Raw genomic sequence first — 20,269 nt, 5'->3', positions numbered from 1 at the left:
ATGGGCTGTGACAACAATACAATTATATTTGTATTTATTTATTTACAAATACAAATGTATATATACTTAAATTATAAACGACAAAGGTCCAATTCAAAACAAGAAGGTGGAGAGCACCTACTGACAACATTAACTCATGCACGTTTTCTTTTTATTGTTTTATTCATTTGATAAAACATACTATATATAACGTGCAATATCCCACCTACTCCTTTATCATTTCATTTTACATAGTACTTTCTCTCTTTACACTTAATTTTCTTTCATTAACAACACATTTGTACAATCACTTGATTTTATCTTCACTTGTATTTTGGACTTAATTTATTTTACTATGTTTTTTATTTTTACTGTATACTTTATTCTTATATTGCTCTGTAACAATAAAGTCTTATCTTATCTCATCTTATCTTATCTTATCTTACATAGCCACACACTCAGTTCAGAGCAGGGCTTCTCGCGGATCTTCTCGCGATATCACATGTATTCTCGCGATAACACAGTGACAACACGGGCTCGGAGAAGGAGATGGAGAGAGATGCGGTCTGAAAAGGACCAGATGACGGTGGGCAAGGACAAAAGTGTGGTGGAGATACATTTCAGAGACATCCCGAGGGACCAGGAGAACTGTGCCGGGGGCAACAGGCAGAAGGAGGAGAAGAAGGAGGTGTTCACGAAGGTACGGAGCCGAGTGCCTTCTGTTATTATGGAAAACAGACATGGAGGAGGAGGCCTGGAGGGAGCTGGGATTACTTCAGCACCACGGACAGCGGCAGTAGAAACTCACTACAGCTCATTTCTCACGTTTGCGTTTGACACTGTTTTAATGTGTTGGTTGATTCATTCCGAAAATAATAATAACAGTTGATGTTCCACAATAATGCAGTAAACAGCGAGAGATTAACACCATAATATGTCCAGCCTTGTCCGTACCACAATTTTAGAACCACATATATTCATTTCCCCCAGTGTTTAAAGAGTAATCAAAGTGTTATGTATTTGTGAGTAATACTGTAAGCTCTAAATCAATTAAATAATATCAAATGAATATCAATATTTCTAGTAAATAGATCCCAAAGCGATGTCTGTAAATATTAATTTTGCCTTTGTGCATTTTAAAGTTATATATTATTCTGTTTAAGACCATAACATATAATTTGCTCCTCATATTTTCCCTTAGTAGCTTTAAGATTTTAAATGTGTATTATTCCACATTGTCGGACCATTTAATATCCGTCTCAGCTCGATTCAATCCTTTTCTGAGCTGAATGAAATGTTGCCTTTAATCGTTCCATCAGTTTTGATATGTTGTGCATAGTTTTACTCACCATCCCCTAAATTCAAGCCTGTTATATTTGGTGCTGTTGAAAACTTTGAGAACTCCAGTACTGGTCAAAAGGTTTGGAAAATGTTTGCCTGCACAGTGTGAGTGTACACTGACCCTGGTAGGAAAGTGAATTGATAGTGAATGGAAGAAACTGAAGGAGACCAATGTAGGATCCAATTATAGGTGTATTTTAACAGGGTTACTGTTACTTAGGGACTTTTTTGGTTCCCTTAGAGCAACAGTAAATGGAAAGATTTCTTGCAGGCTGTGTATCTCAGTAGATGTATACAAGTAATCATTCACCATAGAGCACATGTCATTCTCTAATCAGAAACTCAGTTATATGTGGAAAAGACAACATGTAAAGAACAGAAAGGCCCAAAGTATCCTCCTTATAGAAATGTCATACAGAGAAATATATTGAAATGGTTCGTTGCAGGTGGTGATTCGAAGGCTCCCACCCAACCTGTCAAAAGATCAACTAGAAGAACAGCTCAGTCCACTGCCATCCTACGACTATTTTGAGTTCTTCCCAGCTGATCAGAGGTACGATAACCTTTGTAACTTTAAGATGCAAAAAATCTGTTGCCCTTGTCTTTTTATGAAAATGTTTATGATTTCTCATTTGCTGTCTTTCTCTCTCTCTCCCCATAGTCTCTATCCTCATCTGTTCTCCAGAGCATATATCAATTTCAAAATTCCTGAAGATATCCTGCTGTTCAGAGACCGATTTGACGGCTATGTCTTCATTGACAACAAAGGTAGTTTTGTATTTTGTGGCCAGTATGCTGCCATGAAGGTGGGCACACAGTGTAACTTTTTTGTGCTAAACTAAATACTAACAAAAAACTGTTTATTTGACAAGATTTGAGCGCTTCCCGTTGTGGTTTGTTAAATGATGAGCTGCCTTTTATTTCATATTTACTCAGGCCAGGAGTTTCCTGCGGTCGTGGAGTTTGCCCCCTTCCAGAAGATTTCCAAGAAGAAACTGAAAAAGAAAGATGCCAAAGCTGGAAGCATTGAAGAAGGTATTGAAATCCTGAGGATCTCTCCTGATGTACTGTAGATGTGCTACTTAGCTTGTTAACTTCTTGTTCCCTCAAGAATGTAAGATATAAAGAAACTAAAAGTTGGCATGAGTGATCTGATATATTTTGCGGTAATTTATCTTCATCTTGGCCCCGAAACCCTCTCAGATCCAGAATACAAGCGGTTCTTGGAGAACTACTCCTGTGATGAGGAGAAGTCTATGGCCAACCCTGAGACTCTGCTGGGAGAGATAGAGGCCAAGACCAGAGAGCTCATAGGTACAGAATCATACACACAGATGATTATTGTCCTGTGACACAATTTCATTCTGCAATTTTCACTCCATTTCTTTGGTTTCAGCCAAGCGGACGACGCCTCTGCTAGAGTACATCAAGAATAAGAAAATTGAGAAACAGGTTAGAAAACAAAGGAAATTAAGGAAATCACCTGCAAATTGCTTTGAAAGTTTAGTAATTTTTTTTCTTATTGCTTCATCATATAGAGAATAAGAGAGGAGAAGAGAGAGGAGAGGAGGAGAAGAGAGCTCGAAAAGAAACGGCAAAGGGAGGAGGAGAAGAGAAAGCGGCGAGAGGAGGAGAGACGTAAACGAAAAGAGGCAGACAAGCAGAAGAAGTTGTCCGATAAAGACATAAAAATCAAGGTAACTCATCTTCAGAGATCTTGTCCATTCTGGCTTGTTTGCTGAATACTGGCTGTTTGAAGCGGATATAGTTATGGAGTTTTCCCTGTGTTATCTCAACATTCAGCTCCTGAAGAAGAGTGACAGAGACGACGATGTGGATTCAGACAGAATGAAAGACAAGAGTGACACCGGGGAAACAGACAGGGGGAAATGGGAGAAAGCTGGAGGACAAATGAAGTCAAAGGAACCCAAAGAAAAGTAAGGACAACCGCCACGTTTCTATATTACAGGGGACAGTAGATTCATACACACCTATGGTAATATTAAAGTAACAGACACTCATCGATACCAACTCCCTGAAGATGTTAAAAAAAGTGGCGGGAAAATCCACGCCGGGATCCACACTTAGATTCTTTATGCGTTCCTCTCTGACCCAGTTTCGTTGAATTCCGTCCAGCAGTTTTTCCCTACACCTGCTAACTATCAATCACACAAAATAGTTTTAAAAGTCAACATTTGTCTGATTGTTATATAAAACATAGACCATACTGTAAACAGATACCAAGAGTTGTCATAATAGCTTTGTGTGTTGTCTATGTGATCTCCCCTTCGGCCACTAGAGGTCAGCCTGAGAGCGACAAGGAGCAGAGAGAGCAGCAGCAGCAGCACGGACGCCGGCAGCGAGACAAGGACCATCGAGGGAAAGATGACGAGAGGAAACGACAGCGGCATCACTACGAGTTTGACAAATTTATGCGCCGCAAAGATGAGACCAAGTGGGGGAAGGGCTACTGCCAAGATCGGGCCAAGAAAGAGGGGCACCATCATGGTTTCTCTTACTGTCCAGATGGCGTGGACAAGCTAGGGAAGGAGGATAGGGATGAGGGTAATCGGAAGGAACGCCTCCGAAACAAGGTGAGCGAGAAGGTGAGCATGAGGTGGGCATGGGGGGGAGGGGTGACGACGGATTGCTTTAACTTCTGTTCGGACACCTTGCTCTTGAGCTTTGACTTAAGAAACCAGTAGGAATATGTCAAATGCTGCGGTGCCTGTCTCTCCCATGTCCCTGCTCTCTTGTCTCTCTGCAGGACCGACCCGCCATGCAGCTCTATCAGCCGGGCGCGCGCAACCGCAAGCGCATGAGCTCCGGGTGCAAAGGCTACGACTGCATCCCCGTGGGCCCCTCGCCTGAACCCGGGTCAGATCAGTGCTTCGAGGTTGTCACCACGGCCACAGGGCTGGAGAAGGGACTGGAGAAAAGCAAAGATGAGCAGTGAGCGGCCTGGACGTTCAGAGGGAAGTCCGTTATTCAGCTGTTCAGTGGATGGTGACAGGTTTGATTGGGGGAGTAAGCACTTAAAAAGCAATCGGTCATTCTCAACAGTGTTTGTTGTAGTAAAGATAAGTTGGAATGTTGATCCATGTTTTTATTTGACTGGAACGCGAACATTTTTATGTTAAATCTTTAGAACACACAGTTTCAAAAACGCTGTGAGAGAGGTACACAATACAATAGTAGTCATGTGTGAAGGCACAACATTTGACTGGATTCTGTCATTTTGATCTTTGTGCTGATGCTCAGAGAGATTATTTTCACACAATCTTATCGCTAGTTTCCTGTTTCATCAAACCTTTGTCACATGTGCTCCAGTGTTCATCCTGTTTTTGAACCTGTTCACATGGTGTCCATCAACAGTTTGCTGGTGAATGATCACGATCCCATCCCCCTGTAACACAACCTGTCACCCAATCTTTGTACAGTCTCCTGAAACTGGTTCTTTATGATGATGTTATTTATTAAAAATGAATTATAATGTAAGTGGAACTTACAGAGGATGGATGTAGATAAGTGAACCGAAATTCTGTGTGTAAAGGTGAATCACTGAGAGGAAGAGTTATTATTTATTAAGAGGACAATGTCTAATTACAGTGGGTCTGTCTTATTCTAAACAGGTGTCGTTCACCATAAACAACAATTTGTTGTGTCAGCTTTGTACATGAGCCATGAAGAACACGTTCTCTACATTTCTATGAAACATTTATTGGAAATCAAATGAAGGATTGAGGATCATAGAAGTGGAAACAATGACTTTTTTATGCTTTTGCATGGTTTTCTATTAATTCTGTCAATTAAATGCAAAAATATTGATAAAGTAATTAATAACAGTTAACAAGGCTTTTATTATTTTTGCATATGCCCTGACATTTGTCTATCATACCTCTTGTATCATGTTTTTCTCCTAACAATGTTAGAAAATAAAGCTCTTCTACTGTTGTAAGAGACTAAACAGTTTGTCAGTCATTGCAGTAGCTCTGACAGTTTGGGTGAGGCAGCATTTGTCTGCAGCACTGCCTGGAGTACGTTTATGAATTACAAATATGAGTCAGTGACTGTTCATAAGAAATTTAGTGGCTGTAGACAATTCTTTCCACAGTCTTTAATTTCTCTTTAGATTTATATTTGAGGGCACGGTTTATGTGATTTGTTGGTGCCCTCAGTTTTCACAGATTCTTTTTTTTTTACTCAGGGCTCTATCATATGAACTATCATAATCAACAGGAAGCAAGCTACAGTGCATCCTGTAAATCTCCTGACAATACAGTTGACATTTTTTCACTTCACTTAAAAACAGCCCTTTCATAATGTACGTTCGTGTGGGTGTATTGCAGTTTCCTACAACCTTCCTTCAGTTCACTCATCATTTACAGGTAAAGTAGTAGAGATGGAAGATTAAAACAATGAACCACATGGTGACAGAAGAAGAAAAGCAACCTGGTATTGATCTTGCTGGTTGGACTGGAGGAGTCATACACATGTGCATTTCACAAGAGAAACCCCAAGACCGAATGTGATGCGTGGCATTACTACCGTTGGTAGGATGAGGTCACATGGTCCATTTCCTCTCTTTCTGGCAACAAGTTCATGTGAAGTTTCTCCAACAGTCACAGTATCTGTATCCCATCTGTAACTGACGCCCGAGAGCCGTTGCTGTTTGCCGCCGTCAAAGAGGTGAGTTCTCAACTTTTAACGGTGGTTTACCTGGATATATGATGATGTATTTCTATTGACTTCAATTGGACCGAAATTGTCTATCAGTAGATTAATACTTTAATTTTGTACTATTATTTTGTGTGTTTTTATGCCTAACTTGTGACTTAAAACTACAGTCAACCTGACATCTCTTAATGACTTAAGTGGCTGAAAAGTAATATTCTCAGAATTATTTTTCTTCTTTTTTAACACATAAACAGAAATAACTAAAATCCTGATTTAGATTCAAACGTGTAGATACAACATGGCTGGAGGGAAGATTACTTATTAATATTCTTTAACCCTAGAACAGTAACGTCGGGTGTTTTTTACCCGAGCGAGTGTGGTCATGGGATTTTCATTGTGTTGCTGCTGTCTCAGTGGTGTGGGTCCTTGGGTAGCTTCAGTATTTTTTATATTTTTTATCGGGTATATTATATTGGGTAAAATGTACCCGACGTTAGTGATGGTGTAACTAATTGTACGTTAGTGTTCTAGGGTTAAAAGGAGTGAAATAACTTACCCATTGTTACTCAAAGAACTCAGTAAACTGATTTTCATTATAGCAATACTTTATGTTTTCTGATATGTTGATAACTGTCACTACTGCTATACTGATTATTGCAGTAATGGTATACTTCCCCTTAAAACATCTGTTGACCCAATCTCTGGTTTGTGGTGACCCCCCCACCCTGTCTGCCAAGTGTGAGAGAAAGTGTTTAAACCTCTGTGTTGGGAGTGACAACCATCTCATAAGCACCCCCCCCCCCCCCCCCCCCCCCCCCCCCCCCCCCATAAAAAACATGTGTTTTGCGTATTGGAGAGCACAAGATACCCAGAACTACAGTTGGCACTCCACCACAGATGGAGTGTTTCTCTTTCCTGTGTGAATACTCCACCCAGCACTTGGTGGTTCGCACGCGAACACAGTGTGATCTTGCTGTAGCATCTTTTTTCCACTGCCATCAATCAGTTTTCTACTCTGGCACAAAAGATTCAATTCAGTGGCATCAATTTAGATTAGGTCCAGAGTAGTTTCCTCTGTGGTGGTGCAGCCTGTGATATCAGATTTTCTGTTATACCTTTTCATTTACACAATTAAACACACAATCACATGATCTGCTCAAAATGAAGATGTGCAAGGTATCTCTTTATGTCCACTTTTCCACAACCCTCAGGTAATTTGAAGCCGTTCCCATCCAGTCATGACGGGAAACTCCAGCAGCACCAAGTTAGACAACGCCACCTTGTCCCTGTTTCAGAGTGGGAACACCAGCATCATCATTTCTGTTTTGTATATGGTCGTCACCGCTGTGAACCTGGTGGGAAATGGTCTGTCCATGTGGCTCCTCCTCTTCCGCACCTGGCCCAAAACTCCCTCCATCATCTTCATGATCAATCTCACCCTCACTGACTTGGCCCTCGGCGTAGCGCTGCCGTTTCAGATCGCCTACCTGCTCCAAGGATACAACTGGAATATGGGGACCAATATGTGCAGGTATTCTTCATAACAGCAGGACAATGTTGAACCATTGAGAGAGGGTTTCCTTCAGCAGAAAAAAACAAAGAGTATGTCTACAACCCATTGGATGAAAGGGAAAATGAAATGTTGTGGTTTTTATGGGAGGGTTGATTGTTGGACTATTCCTCAAACGGGTCCAATGACTTCTTGCTTCTTCTCTGGTTGCCCAAAAAACCCACAGAGATGAGAGGACTCTGGGAATTTACTTGTCCAAGCCAAAAAAAATTCTTAATAACTAAAAAACTCACAGTGAGTAATTTTTATTTATGTAATGGTTTCATCTTTATGTGTCGGGGAAGAACCCGTTCAATTTTGGTGCAGATCCAGATCAGGGGGTAGATGCAGGATATTTTGTTCACTTTCTTTAACATTGCAAGATAGGACGTTTTTCTGGACATGGATCTTTATGATCATTATGCAGCGGACAATGATAGGGAACTGATATATATATATATATAAGTGTGAGTAATTTGGTGAAGATCCAATATAAAAATCTACTTCCAGTGAATTTCTTTAGGCTCATTCTAGTGACATGCTGGTTTTTCAACTAACTAAATAAATAGGGCAGAAATCTTGATTACTGAGCTACAGATTTTATTGCATGTGGACAGAGCAGGACCATTTCCAGCCACTTACTGAAATAAGGGCCGTAGCAATATTCTGAATTAACGTTTAGCCAAAGAGAAAATAAGTAAATTTCCCCAAATATCAACATATCCTTCATATTATCAGTTTACAATAGCATGCATGAATCAAACACTCTTCTTCTACGTATCCACCCACAGTGTCCTGACCATCGTCTTCTACACCAATATGTACTGTTCTATCCTGACCATGATGGCCATCAGCATCGACCGCTACCTGGGCATAGTGAGGCCCATGCTGTTCAGACAGACCAGGGAGAGGAAGTCCATCGCTGTCATCGGTTGCTTCCTCATGTGGGCTTTGGTCCTGAGTTTTCTGTGGCCAATGATGACCACTGACCTGACCTACGGAATTCCTGAGCTTGGGATCACCACGTGCTTCGACGTGCTGAAGAAAGACATGCTCCCGTCCTCGTTGGCCTGGGCGGCCTTCATCTTCAGCATCTTCAGCCTCTTCCTTTTCCCTTTCTTTATCACAACTTTCTGCTACATCAGTGTCATCCTCAAACTGGCCAAGGATTCCAAGACGGCCCAGAAAAAGAGAGCGATACGTCTGACCACCATGGTTCTCCTGGTCTTCACCCTCTGCTTCGCACCCAGCAACTTCCTCCTGTTGAGTCATGCTGTGATGAGAATCTTCTACAACAAGTCCCTGTACATGGCTTACAAGCTGTCTCTCTGTTTCAGCTGCCTGAATAGCTGCCTCGATCCGTTCATCTACTACTTTGCCTCCAAGGAATTCAGACGAAAGCTGAGGGAGATAATAAACCTGCACAGTCTGAGCAGTATGGACTCGATGAAGCTGGAGCACATGAGGAGTTTGTTCTCAGCAGAGAGTGCTCCAGAAGGTCAAGAGAGAAAAGAATAGAGAAGGTGCTTTGATGCTGCGGCACACAACGTCAGAGAGCCAGAGGATGTAAGGCAAGAGTGAGAGCTTTACGGAAGGAAGAGAAAGGCACACGTGAATGTTAAGGGTTGCCAAGAGTATGACAGTCTCTTACAACATATTGTCATGTGTGGAATTTCAAAATGACCTCCTCCAGTTTTGTTTTTTTAGCACCATAGAAAAAATGGAGATTGACTGCAGCTGTGGTTCTTGCCAAAATTCTAGGTTTAAACTATAGGTTTAACTGTTTGTTTGTATATCCATGTCCACACATTTTATTATCTGCCACAGCAAGCATCATAATCAGTCATTCTGACAAACTATGTAGCATCCACATGTGTCAATTAAATGTGAATGAATTGTTAAATTTCCGTTTCACTGTGCCCAAACATAGCCGAGCATTTAAAATGTACATTTTGAACATTACCTCTGTACATGTCTGTGGTTTGTAATTATCTAGGATTTACTATAGACTATATGGCCCATTCACAAAGGCTGTAGTCAATACACTCCATTCATCTCCATAAGACATTTTCTAATGATTAAATACTTTAAACATTGACATTCTTCTAATCAATGTTGTAAATACTGTAAGGTTGATGTTCTCAGTTACATGTGGCATCTATTGCACTTCTGTCTGTTTTTAGTAGTTTTTCCTTACTCATGTTTAGGGTTACGAACAGAGGGTGTTGTACCTTGTTAAGGCAAATTGTAAATTGTTAATATGGTCTATTCAAATAAAATGTTACTGATGGTTGATAGTTTCTTCGTTTCACATCCCTATTTTAATTCTCATTTACGGTGTTCCTCTTAAAAAAAGAAAATAATTATTATTATTATCATTAAAATTATCATGTTTACGATTATTGGAAGTAGCAGCAGTAGTAGGGGCTTTGATGCTATTCCTCCTCCAACAATCGGTTATCGATTGATCCACTCTGCTTATGTCTGTACCGTGATTATCATTGAATGACTAGGGTTTCCTTTTAATTTGTATTTACTATTTAAAAGTGGCATTATCAATTTAATTTAATAAATGTAATTCCATGGTCAGTATACTAAGAATAAGAATAAGAATAAGAATAATAGTTTTGCTGCTTCTCCAACAAGTGTGTGATTGGTGGATCTGCTGCACAGGTCTGACGTCATCACGTATGCGCCGTCACACTGTCTGGTCGTTGCCTCTGTCAGTTTTCTAACTTGTTCAGGTGAGTGACACGTTTCCTTTTGTAATTCATCTCTGATTCCGTGAAACATGCTGTTTAATGGCCGTGTTGATTGAATCGCTTCTTCTTCACGGTGTAAACTCACCGAATGAACGAGTAACGATACTGTCACTTTGGCTCTAGCTACACAAGCTGAAGCTAACATGAGCTACTGCAGCTGAACCCTAAGTTAGCAGAAGTAGAGCAGCAGAGCAGGGAGTTTTATATCTTATATTATCTGCTATAAGCACATTCATAAGTATGACATATTATTAACCACATGGCGGTGGTACAGACGCTGCACAACCTCTGTATTTTCTGTTCTTTTATCCATTTTATATAACATTATGTCTTTTCTGTGAGTTAAGTTGACAGCAGCACTGTTTTCTCATCAAATGCATTGTTATTGGGGGGTTTTTAGACACAGGGAGCAACGGCTGCATGTTGTTATTATTATTTTTAGTTTAGATGCATGAATTTATTGTTTAATCCAATCAAATTGTCAGAGAAAAGTAAAAAATATCCACAGCAATGTCTCATAGTCCAAAGAGACTCCTTTAAGTAAGAAGGTGAAGTATTAACTGTTATACGATGCAAACCCTCAAACAGATTAATGTTTAACACAGGAGAATGTTTAACATTTTTCTCTTGTGTACTAGTTCTCTTATCTAATTAGTTGTTGTCCTGATTGATCAGCCTCCTGATAGTTTAGCTCTATGGGTATCTCCTCTGTGACAGTGAACAGCTGCAGTCATGTGAGAGAACTGGGCCACATCTGTAACGTTCACCTGTTTGTATGACCTAGAGAGCAGTCAGACGAGAGAGCCACCATGGTGCTGAACCCTGTCATTTCCAAGCTCTCCGGCAAACTGGTCGTGCTGGCAAGTGCCTCTCCGAGGAGACTGGAGATTCTTCGCAACGCGGTATGTCTCCTCCTGTTTATACTCATAGAATGTTTGTATATTGCAGCCATTACATTATACTCAAATAATTTTTTTCCTGTGAAAATATATGTTGAATTGAGCTTGAAAAAGTTGACTCCCCAAAATCGCTTTTGTTCTTCTTTACAGACTGAATAAAAATGAGCATGTTGATAAAATAGTCCAAAGTCTGTACAGTAAATCTTTCATGAGCTATTTAAATTATCAGGTGACCTCACAGCAGTTCAACTGAGTTTAGACTTTTTTATCTCCACGTGTGAGGTTTAAACTGCAGTGATGCAATAATGGACTTTAAGGGAAATGTAACATTTTGATCATCCACAATTCAATCATTTTAATTTCCTGTTTGATTGATCATGATTGAATCTTGTACAATGTAACCTCTATCATGCTGTATCCTGTACAACTGAATGAATCTTGGCCTGATTGCCTAAACTATGGCATTGTTGTCTTGATGTCATCACAAGATCCTGACCTTTGGCTTAGAAACCCTAACCCTCAACCAGAGGGGGAGGAAGGAGCCAAATGTTTAAAGAGAAAGAACATTTCCCATCGGTGTGCAACTGTGCATATTGTAAACCAACTGTTGTCTTGTGCACCATGCTCTGAGCATTACAGTGTGACAATACTGGAAGAGATTGTGTCTCGTTCCTCAGAAATGCCACAACAGGGAACATATGCACCAATATGTCTGCAAAGGTTATATCGGTTGTTATTGACCCGCGTATTAATCGGTCAGTCTCTAGTGGAAATAAAGTGTTTTATCACATGTGGAAAAAAAGTGATTTTTTTTAACCTATTGCACCCCCCTGTCCATACATTTCAAATGAGGCAGTTCACACACTAAAGAAGAGAAACCCTGGGTTGAATGAACATTTATTTGTTGTTTTGTTTATGTAATAGCAGTGATTACAAATAACTATTTTGTGTATATTCATGTCAGGGTTTACGCTTTGAGGTGGTACCATCCTGGTTTAAAGAAACCCTTGATAAGGGACTTTACACAGCGCCTCATGAGTACGCTGTGGAGACAGCCAAACAGAAAGCCCTTGAGGTGGCCAGGAGGATGCCCATTGTGAGTCATGTGTATTTTTTTTTTGTCTGACACTATTCATCGCATTTTGGCTGTCGAGCTACATGTTCATTTCATAATGTGTCTTCATCTGCTTTAGAAACATTTGAAAACTCCAGACATTGTTATTGGAGCAGACACTATTGTGGTAAGAGAAAGAACATGTCAAAGTATTTTATCTGTTAATTGTCTGCAATACACATTTATTGTCTTTTTTAAATGTATTTTTTTGTATTCACTATAATGTTTTGTCATGTCCATAGAGTGTGGATGGGATGATTCTAGAGAAGCCAGTGGACAAACATGACGCTTACAGGATGCTGTCGAGGTTAGTTTCATTTACGTGGTTTCTGTGTGAATGATCAACAGTAGAAACTGACACTTTTCTCCTTTTCCCAGTTTGAGCGGTAAAGAGCACAGTGTCTTCACTGGTGTAGCCATTGTCCTCTGTCATGAGAAAGAAAGTGAGTCAAAAGAGTATTTTCTTTGATTGATTCATTGCTTCATCGGAAAATCTGTACAATTGAGTCAATTGGAAAATGTCATGCTGCTTTTATACATGTACTGTATACGGGGAGGCTTTACCAGCCATTTACAAACTCCCCTGACCTGCAGATGAAGAAGTGGATTACCAGCTGATTGACTTCTACGAAGAAACAAAGGTGAAGTTTGCTGATCTCTCAGAAGATATGCTGTGGGAGTACATCAATAGTGGTGAGCCCATGTGAGTATTATCATTTGAACTTTTCTCATTCGTAACAGCTATTGATTTCTTCTGGTTTAGTAACATCAGCATACATTCAGTCCATGGAGATAATGTCAGTGGATTTTGAGCTTCATGAACTCGTTGCTTTTTGGACTTTGACGCCTGAATTCGGTTCCAGCTGTGTTTGTTCCAGCTTTGCTTACCTAATGTGCCAGAAAAGCAGGTTTCAGGCAAATGAAGGACAACGGACATAATCTGCTGACATTTTTATGATTACAGGCCCACATTCCTTATTATCAAAAGCTCTCGAATCTTGTTGTCTTTCAAAGTTTACATATCCGCCCGCATCCTCAAAGTGTATGGGTCGTCTTTTTAATCTTGACCATCTTTTGGTTTGTTTTTTTAGTTATTTCAGTTATATGTCTCTCTCAGGTTAGATCATCAGCACGCCCACTCGCTCAATGTGATTGTTTTCCTGCTTAAAATCCACATGGGCCCATTTTACTAGGAGGTTGGTAGGAAAAGTTCCAGAAAATGTGCGAAACAAGTGTCTCAGACATTTGCTATCTCACAAACACCCCTTCCAGAAAATGTCTGGAAATCTCTGAAAGCAGAATCATATAGTGTGTGAACTGTATCTTGTTGTTTTAGTGAAAAGTCTGCCTCTGTGTGTTAGGGACAAAGCTGGCGGTTATGGTATCCAGGCTCTTGGGGGCATGCTGGTGGAGTACGTCCACGGAGACTTCCTCAATGTCGTAGGATTCCCCCTCAATCACTTCTGCAAACAGCTGGACCTTATTTACAACCGCTGTACTTCCTCTTCAGACCAGGAGAGTGCATCTGCTCGTCTGAGCAAGAGCAGCCCTCACCCCACTTCAGTACTCACTCAGCTCCCACACAACCTGACAGATCAGTCCAGTCAGAGTCCCAGCTCTTCAGCCAAACACAACTCCTCAGCCAGCCTCAGACCAAACAGCCCACCTGCCAGTCAAACACATCACACCCACGGCAGCCCTTCATTCAGTCCAGTCCATAAGGTTTGTATGTTTCACCCTATGAGCAAAATCCATCAACTTGTCTTATTTACAGCAGACCATCTATTTTAACAGGCGAAAAAGGAAGACGGTGACAGTGAAGTGAGTGAGAGTTCAAGGATGTTGGTGAACAGCTTCTCTAAAGACAGAGGCGCTGAGATCATAGGCTCTGACAACACGGCATTACCGCTGATCCCCAGCAGAGGGCAGGTGATCGAGCTTAATGTAGCAAGGGAGGACAGTGAACCTAAAAGAGAGGATCTGCAAAGAATCATGGAACTAATGGATGGATTCAAAGCCTCAAAGGTATTGGGGTTTAAACTCTATACCTACTCTTGAAATATTTACTTGTATTGTTTGCAATTATTGTATTTGACTACTGGGGGGTGTAATGATGTGTTTAACCTAGTTTAATGGGGAGAGGTTTAACATTTTTGGAAAATACTTAAACTGTCTTGCCAAGAAAGGAAGATCAATACCACTCTCATATCAATCAATAATGTCGCAGCCAGGAAAACAAGAGGATACAGCCACCCTGGCTGTGTAATAAGGCAGAACAATGATGGACACCTTTATCTTTTTTTTTATCTGTACAAAAATCTCTTCCAAAAAGTAGTGCAAAATGAAGATGTGGTTTTAGGTGTTATGTGGTTTTACTTGTAAATCTAGTTCAGCTGCACTGACTTCCTGTTTCCCTGCCTGTTGCCTGGCAACCTCAAGGTGACCACAAAATGTTAACAAGATAACGGTTAAAAGAATAAACAAAATATATAATTTGTTACTTAGTGAGATTTTGGGGTGCTGTTTAAAATTAAACAGAGAGTGATATTGATCTCTTAATCCAACTCTCAAGGCAAAAAAATAAGCATATTTCCCAAAATGTTGGAATGTTCCTTTAGGATCTTAAAACATTTTTCTCGAGTGGAATGAATAATGCACATTCATACAACTGCAGTGGAAAACATAAAACCTTTTTATTTGTTTAAATAGAATGGTACTTACCAATTAGTCGCTTTTCAAAATCAAGCTGCCTCAAGTTGCACATCAGTCCCCCTGAATCCCTGGAAAATCACTTGAAATATTAAAAAACACACCATCTTGCAATGGTAAATAAAGTGAAAGAAATAGCTGTATCCGCCCCCAGTTCCATACCAAAATTACTGGGTTCTTCCCTGACCCATTACCCATCCTTCCACCGAGTTTCATTGTAATCTGTTTTGTAGTTTTTCCGTTATATTGCCAACTAACAAACAAACCGATATAAACATATTGTCCTTGGTGGATATAACTAACAGAAACGATCTACCACGAGTGTCAAGCTCCAGATGCCACAGAATTTTATTTTATTTGTCTGACATCACTTGTGACCTTTGCATATATATACAATTTAATTTATTTTCCTTTATCCATTCTCTCTTTCCAGGCATTGTTTACTGCTTCCAAGTTATGTGTGTTTGACCTGCTTCATCGCAGCCCAGGGCTGGATTCAGCACAGATGGCCCAGGAGATCAAAGCCTCTGTGAAGGGGACTGAATGCCTGTTGGAGGCTTGTGTGTCTCTGGGACTGTTGAAGAGCAAAGACAGAAGTTAGTCAGCTCTCAACCCTGTTGACAATTCCATGACAATCCCTTTTTCCTACCTTAAAGCATGTAATACTAAACCTTTCGACTGTCTTATGGTGTCTCCCAGCATGCCAAAAGCCTGTGTACGAGAACACAGATCTGGCGGTGCGTTTTCTGAGGTCAGATGCATCTTACTCTCTGCACGGATACATCCAGCACTGTAACAACACAGTGTGGCCTCTTTTCTCACACCTTGAGAGCGCTGTGCTGGAAGGTTCTCACCAGCATGAGAAGGCCTTTGGCAAAAAAACAAATGATTTGTTTCAGGTGATTAACCTCAAGTTCACCCTCAGATTTATGCACATTTACCCAGATAAGATCACATTCAAAATATTTCACATTTGTCACGTGTCTCTTTTTAAAGGATACTTACTACAACAATCAAGAAATCAAGTTGAGATTCATGCGTGCCATGCACAGCATTGCCAAAGTTACAGGAAAAGATGTGGCCACAGCCTTTGACCTCTCCACTTTTAAAACGGCCTGTGATCTTGGAGGTAAGGAGAATTTCAACAGTTTAAATATTTTGTTTGAACAATAAATCAATTCCAGATCTTTTTTTTCCCCCTCAAGGATGCACTGGTGCCATGGCTTATGAGTTTACTAAAGCTCATCCTGGGTTGTCTGTGACAGTGTTTGACTTACCTGCTGTTGTTGAGATGATTGAACATTTCCGTCCGCAGCACAAAGACAACAGGGTGTCATTTGTAGCAGGTAAGATTTCTGCACTAAAATACATCTGCACTAAAAGTACCAAAGTGACATATATAAATGAACACTTTCTCTTCTGTGACCAAAGACTTGTCCTTGTTTTATGAACAGGAGACTTTTTTCAAGACGAGTTGCCCAAAGCAGACTTGTACATCCTGGCGAGAATTCTTCATGACTGGTCTGATGAGAAGGTGCACTCGCTGCTGAGTAAAATCGCGCAAACATGCACACCAGGTAAAATCCTTAACATTTTAAAACTAAGCCTTTTTTTTCTTGCCACATGGCCAGCGTTAATATTGTTGACTTGACAATAACAATGTTTATGTTTGTCTTCTATTTCTATCACACCCTTTCTTTTTCGGAAGTTAGCATGCTAAACAGCTAGCCCTGGCCTGTCTGTCTCATCACTTTCTGATTGAAAGTTACAGGAGCCTATACAGTCTGCTCGGAAGTAGAAGTGCTGCTCTGATTGTCTATTATAACTTATTTTATTGTTGAAGCGCTTGGCAAGGGACTAACACCTTCTAGAAGAGAGGACACAGACAATTTACAAACAGCACCTTTTTTAAGTCTTATATCTTTAAAAAAAAATGTAATCTCTATAATCAGGATAATAACTAGCCTCTTCTGGTTAGCTCCCAGTTTGATTTGAGTGAGGCTGAATGAAATAAAAGGTGATAAGAGGATGCCAAACTACAAGTATTGTTCTCTAAAGTTGTACACCTGCATACGTGTCACACACTTTCACCATGCTGCCAGGCTGTGGACTCCTGCTAAGTGAGATCTTCCTGGATGAAGACAGAAAGGGCCCGTGTCGTGGGCTGCTGCAGGCCCTCAGCATGAGCGTGGGGAAACAAAGGAGCGCAGCAGAATACACTCTGCTATTGAAGAGCCACGGTTTCATCACAGCACACGTCAGACACACTGACAACCTACTGGATGCTATGCTCTGCATCAGAGTGTGACGTCACTCAACAGGACTGTACTGATTACCTCGTAATATACTGTATGCTGTAGCCAGGAATTGTCGAAATCAATGACGAAGGTCGAGAATGTTTTGTTATGAACAATGTTTTGTTTTAATATGTCATACAAAGAGAGATCATATGAAGAATGGTCTGTTTGTGTTTGAGGTTCTGCAAACGAAATAAATGTGGTTTTGTTCATGTCTTCCAAGCCATTTTCTGATTTCCACATACACTAAGGTGTTGAGCTATCTCTGTTGGGTCTTAGGATGTGCACTACTCATAGCTGAGACCATGTTGGATGGACTGACCCCCTACTCTGCTCTGCAGTCTCTGAACATGCTTACCCAGACTGAGGGAGTGGAGAGAACAGAGAGCAAGTACGCTGACATGCTAAGCAAACACGGATTCGGGAACACGCGTGTGGTTCGCACAAGGAACTTCTTAGATGCTGTTATTGCCATTAAAATGTAGCAAGGCAATCATGCACACAAACGCATATATGTTTTGTGTTTATCTCAATGTCTTTTATGTGTTAAAGTTATTTGATGAATGGATAGTTTTCAATATAGTAATTGAATGATGAAAAACTATTCATTATCCTTTAAATTCCTGTCTTCAAAATGTAAAAGTATCGTCACCAAAATGTTCTTAAATGGCAGATATTTAAATATGCATTAAACAAATTTTCTTCAACTGGATTAATTCTTTGGATTCATAAACACTTAAAGAGCATTTAAACGGGTTCTTAAATGTTCAACAATCACATTAAAAGTGTTATTTCTTTATTGTGTGGTCCTCCACTGAACTGACTGAGTATTTTGTGTATCCCTTCAACCCACTGCAGTTATTATGTGTATAAAGCATCTTAATCCCTTTGCATGGAATTATCAACAACAAAAAGGTGACAAATCCCCATAATGAACATTTAATATGAACTATTGGCTCTTGCTGCTTATCTGATATGATCAGTGAGATTGGCTGCTAAGTTTATTGATATTTAACCTTTATATTAGGAATATGATCTGCTGTACATACACATATGGGTAACTATAAATCCAGAATATCCTAGTTTGTTTTATCAGTGCAGTGATACAGGGCCCAGTCTGATACTGAGTAAAATCAGAGTTTGGAGTTTGAGTTCTGCAGTCTGCCTACATTTAGATTGCTTTTTTCTGTTAACTATCCTACCTCGGTCACCATTATGTCAGCTAAAAGGAAATGAGAAGCAGTTGGGCATCATAAGACCGTAAACATGCTTTTTGTGAGGAAATGGGGCCACTTCCATCCACATGCTTCCCCAACCCAACTCCTCAGCTCTGCTTTTGGGAAGTACAGATCCTCTTAGCGGGGGCGGAGAAGCTCACAACATTGAGGCACCGTTTTTCTTGTAACTTAACCGCTGATGGTATGGCTGGAGTCACATTGCTGGATCCCCCCCTACAACCCACTGCATTTTAATGTTGGAACAGCAACAGTTGTTCCATCCAGATGTGATTGGAAAGCTGTACCAGTCCAAGGCTTCTTAGTTTTCCTGGGTATGGGATTCATCATTGCCAACTTTGTCACCACATTGCGAGGCGCAGAACTTCACGTTATACCTTGAATATCAGTATTAAATTAATGATATAACTGTCACCAGATGGCAGATTTGTTTTGTGGAAACTCTACCTAATTAACATACTGATGATGCATTAGAAACCGAGCGGTCTGGGATCGTTTGGTGTATTTTGGAATGCTCACTCCAAAAGCACTCAGTCTGTGGTCAGCAGGATGATGGCTGTGGCTGGGGTGTGTGTGTCCTGCCTTTTAATGCTCTGGACTGTCATATTACGATGATGCAATCTGGATGCAACAGGGCTAAGATGATTAAAGAAGAAATAATAACATCTAAGTAGTGTTATCATCTTAATAGGATGTCTTTTTGTCATGACTTCATGTTGACTTCAGCTTTGTAAAAGGCTGGCGGAAGATTGCCAGTGATGAGGGAGGAAAAGCCTGTTTCTCATGGCGGCCATGTCAAACGTGTTCTTGAGGGATGGGTGGAGTCTTGCTCTTCATCTTGTGTGATGGGTTGAGGACATTTTTCTCTGGCAAGCCTCATTCTCCCATCATGACAATCGCATACAACCTCTCATAACCTGAAGATTTAACCTCCCCCTGTGCTCCCACATCACTTTTGCTAAGTTAAGTCCCACAAACTGATAGATAATTATATCAAAGCACCGTCTATTTAATCGCAGCATGTATTATTGCTCCATTTGCCCCGTTAGAGCACAGCTCTCCTTTTCCTCCCACAAATGATCAAACTCCGACTTCATCTCCTTTGACGTTAATCTATCCCAAATTTAAGCTGTGGAGAAAAACACTTTGCATGTCAACGTTTTTGCTGACAGTACATGCAGCCCACCTTCCCAAAGTGATATTCGATATCCTGGAAATGTAAGCCAGATATTTGTTTTCCAGCTGCAGGACACTTAACACACTGCTTTATTCTCTTGCTATGGCAGTGTCTCTCCTCAGGGTGGCATCACAGACCCGCAGATCTCTTCAGAAAACTTGGACAAACCCAGAGTTCCTGTTTCATTGAAGCTGTAATTCTTTCCAGTGGCAGCGAGATTTTATATATTTGAACAATGAGTGGCGTAATTCATGGTTTAGGTTGCCAAGTTTAGTAATTCATTTGTGCTTCATGTGCTTGGTTGGTGAGTTAGACTCCATGCAGAGAAGTATATGACACAACCCTTCCATTCCTCACAGATAAACCTTGGATCTCAGTTTTGAAGCAGCAGGTGAAAGCAGCCAAACATTTGACGAGAATGTGGGAATATCTCTGGCCAGGTTGAATCGGTTTTATTCTCTGTGACACTGAAAGTGTATCCGGATTACTCTTCATCTTGGATCCCTCTCTAAGTATTTTCCTCGAGGGGT

The 20,269-nt window shown here is 40.5% G+C and overlaps 3 protein-coding genes across 4 annotated transcripts; all 3 read left to right on the top strand.

Moving 5' to 3' along the window:
- The first annotated feature begins 536 nt into the window (after positions 1 to 536).
- upf3a (UPF3A regulator of nonsense mediated mRNA decay) lies at positions 537 to 5,278 on the top strand. Its single transcript, XM_053439880.1, has 10 exons — positions 537 to 679; positions 1,767 to 1,873; positions 1,982 to 2,088; positions 2,257 to 2,355; positions 2,524 to 2,634; positions 2,717 to 2,772; positions 2,859 to 3,017; positions 3,124 to 3,257; positions 3,620 to 3,926; positions 4,088 to 5,278. The coding sequence occupies exons 1-10, from the start codon at positions 539 to 541 to the stop codon at positions 4,274 to 4,276; spliced, it is 1,410 nt and encodes a 469-aa protein (XP_053295855.1). The 5' UTR covers positions 537 to 538; the 3' UTR covers positions 4,277 to 5,278.
- A 352-nt stretch (positions 5,279 to 5,630) lies between these two features.
- On the top strand, positions 5,631 to 9,839 carry p2ry8 (P2Y receptor family member 8). Its single transcript, XM_053439641.1, has 4 exons — positions 5,631 to 5,708; positions 5,943 to 6,009; positions 7,209 to 7,528; positions 8,338 to 9,839. The coding sequence occupies exons 3-4, from the start codon at positions 7,236 to 7,238 to the stop codon at positions 9,062 to 9,064; spliced, it is 1,020 nt and encodes a 339-aa protein (XP_053295616.1). The 5' UTR covers positions 5,631 to 5,708; positions 5,943 to 6,009; positions 7,209 to 7,235; the 3' UTR covers positions 9,065 to 9,839.
- Positions 9,840 to 9,987: 148 nt separating this feature from the next.
- asmtl (acetylserotonin O-methyltransferase-like) lies at positions 9,988 to 18,146 on the top strand. 2 transcript variants are annotated; one of them, XM_053439639.1, is made up of 15 exons: positions 9,988 to 10,290; positions 11,093 to 11,210; positions 12,172 to 12,303; positions 12,401 to 12,448; positions 12,564 to 12,628; positions 12,700 to 12,764; positions 12,916 to 13,024; positions 13,683 to 14,043; positions 14,116 to 14,346; positions 15,464 to 15,626; positions 15,730 to 15,929; positions 16,027 to 16,159; positions 16,236 to 16,376; positions 16,485 to 16,607; positions 17,607 to 18,146. In XM_053439639.1, the coding sequence occupies exons 2-15, from the start codon at positions 11,118 to 11,120 to the stop codon at positions 17,810 to 17,812; spliced, it is 2,070 nt and encodes a 689-aa protein (XP_053295614.1). In that variant the 5' UTR covers positions 9,988 to 10,290; positions 11,093 to 11,117; the 3' UTR covers positions 17,813 to 18,146. The 2 variants fall into 2 exon arrangements, with proteins under 2 accessions (XP_053295614.1, XP_053295615.1); XM_053439640.1 differs by lacking the exon at positions 17,607 to 18,146 and adding an exon at positions 17,133 to 17,549 and having other exon boundaries at positions 10,220 to 10,290; positions 11,095 to 11,210.
- The last annotated feature ends 2,123 nt before the right edge of the window (positions 18,147 to 20,269 follow it).

The sequence above is a fragment of the Pleuronectes platessa genome, chromosome 14 (assembly GCF_947347685.1).
Source record: "Pleuronectes platessa chromosome 14, fPlePla1.1, whole genome shotgun sequence".
Classification (NCBI taxonomy): domain Eukaryota; kingdom Metazoa; phylum Chordata; class Actinopteri; order Pleuronectiformes; family Pleuronectidae; genus Pleuronectes; species Pleuronectes platessa.
This window is presented reverse-complemented; position numbering and strand designations above follow the sequence as displayed.

Excerpts from the sequence above, each read along its gene's own strand:
- p2ry8 (XM_053439641.1), top strand. The coding sequence starts at position 7,236 with ATGACGGGAAACTCCAGCAGCACCAAGTTAGACAACGCCACCTTGTCC. Across the intron at positions 7,529-8,337 it reads ATGGGGACCAATATGTGCAG|TGTCCTGACCATCGTCTTCT; the intron begins GTATTCTTCATA and ends ATCCACCCACAG.
- asmtl (XM_053439639.1), top strand. The coding sequence starts at position 11,118 with ATGGTGCTGAACCCTGTCATTTCCAAGCTCTCCGGCAAACTGGTCGTG. Across the intron at positions 14,347-15,463 it reads ATGGATTCAAAGCCTCAAAG|GCATTGTTTACTGCTTCCAA; the intron begins GTATTGGGGTTT and ends CTCTCTTTCCAG. Across the intron at positions 16,160-16,235 it reads AACGGCCTGTGATCTTGGAG|GATGCACTGGTGCCATGGCT; the intron begins GTAAGGAGAATT and ends TTCCCCCTCAAG.
- upf3a (XM_053439880.1), top strand. The coding sequence starts at position 539 with ATGCGGTCTGAAAAGGACCAGATGACGGTGGGCAAGGACAAAAGTGTG. Across the intron at positions 2,773-2,858 it reads ATAAGAAAATTGAGAAACAG|AGAATAAGAGAGGAGAAGAG; the intron begins GTTAGAAAACAA and ends TTCATCATATAG. Across the intron at positions 3,927-4,087 it reads GAAACAAGGTGAGCGAGAAG|GACCGACCCGCCATGCAGCT; the intron begins GTGAGCATGAGG and ends GTCTCTCTGCAG.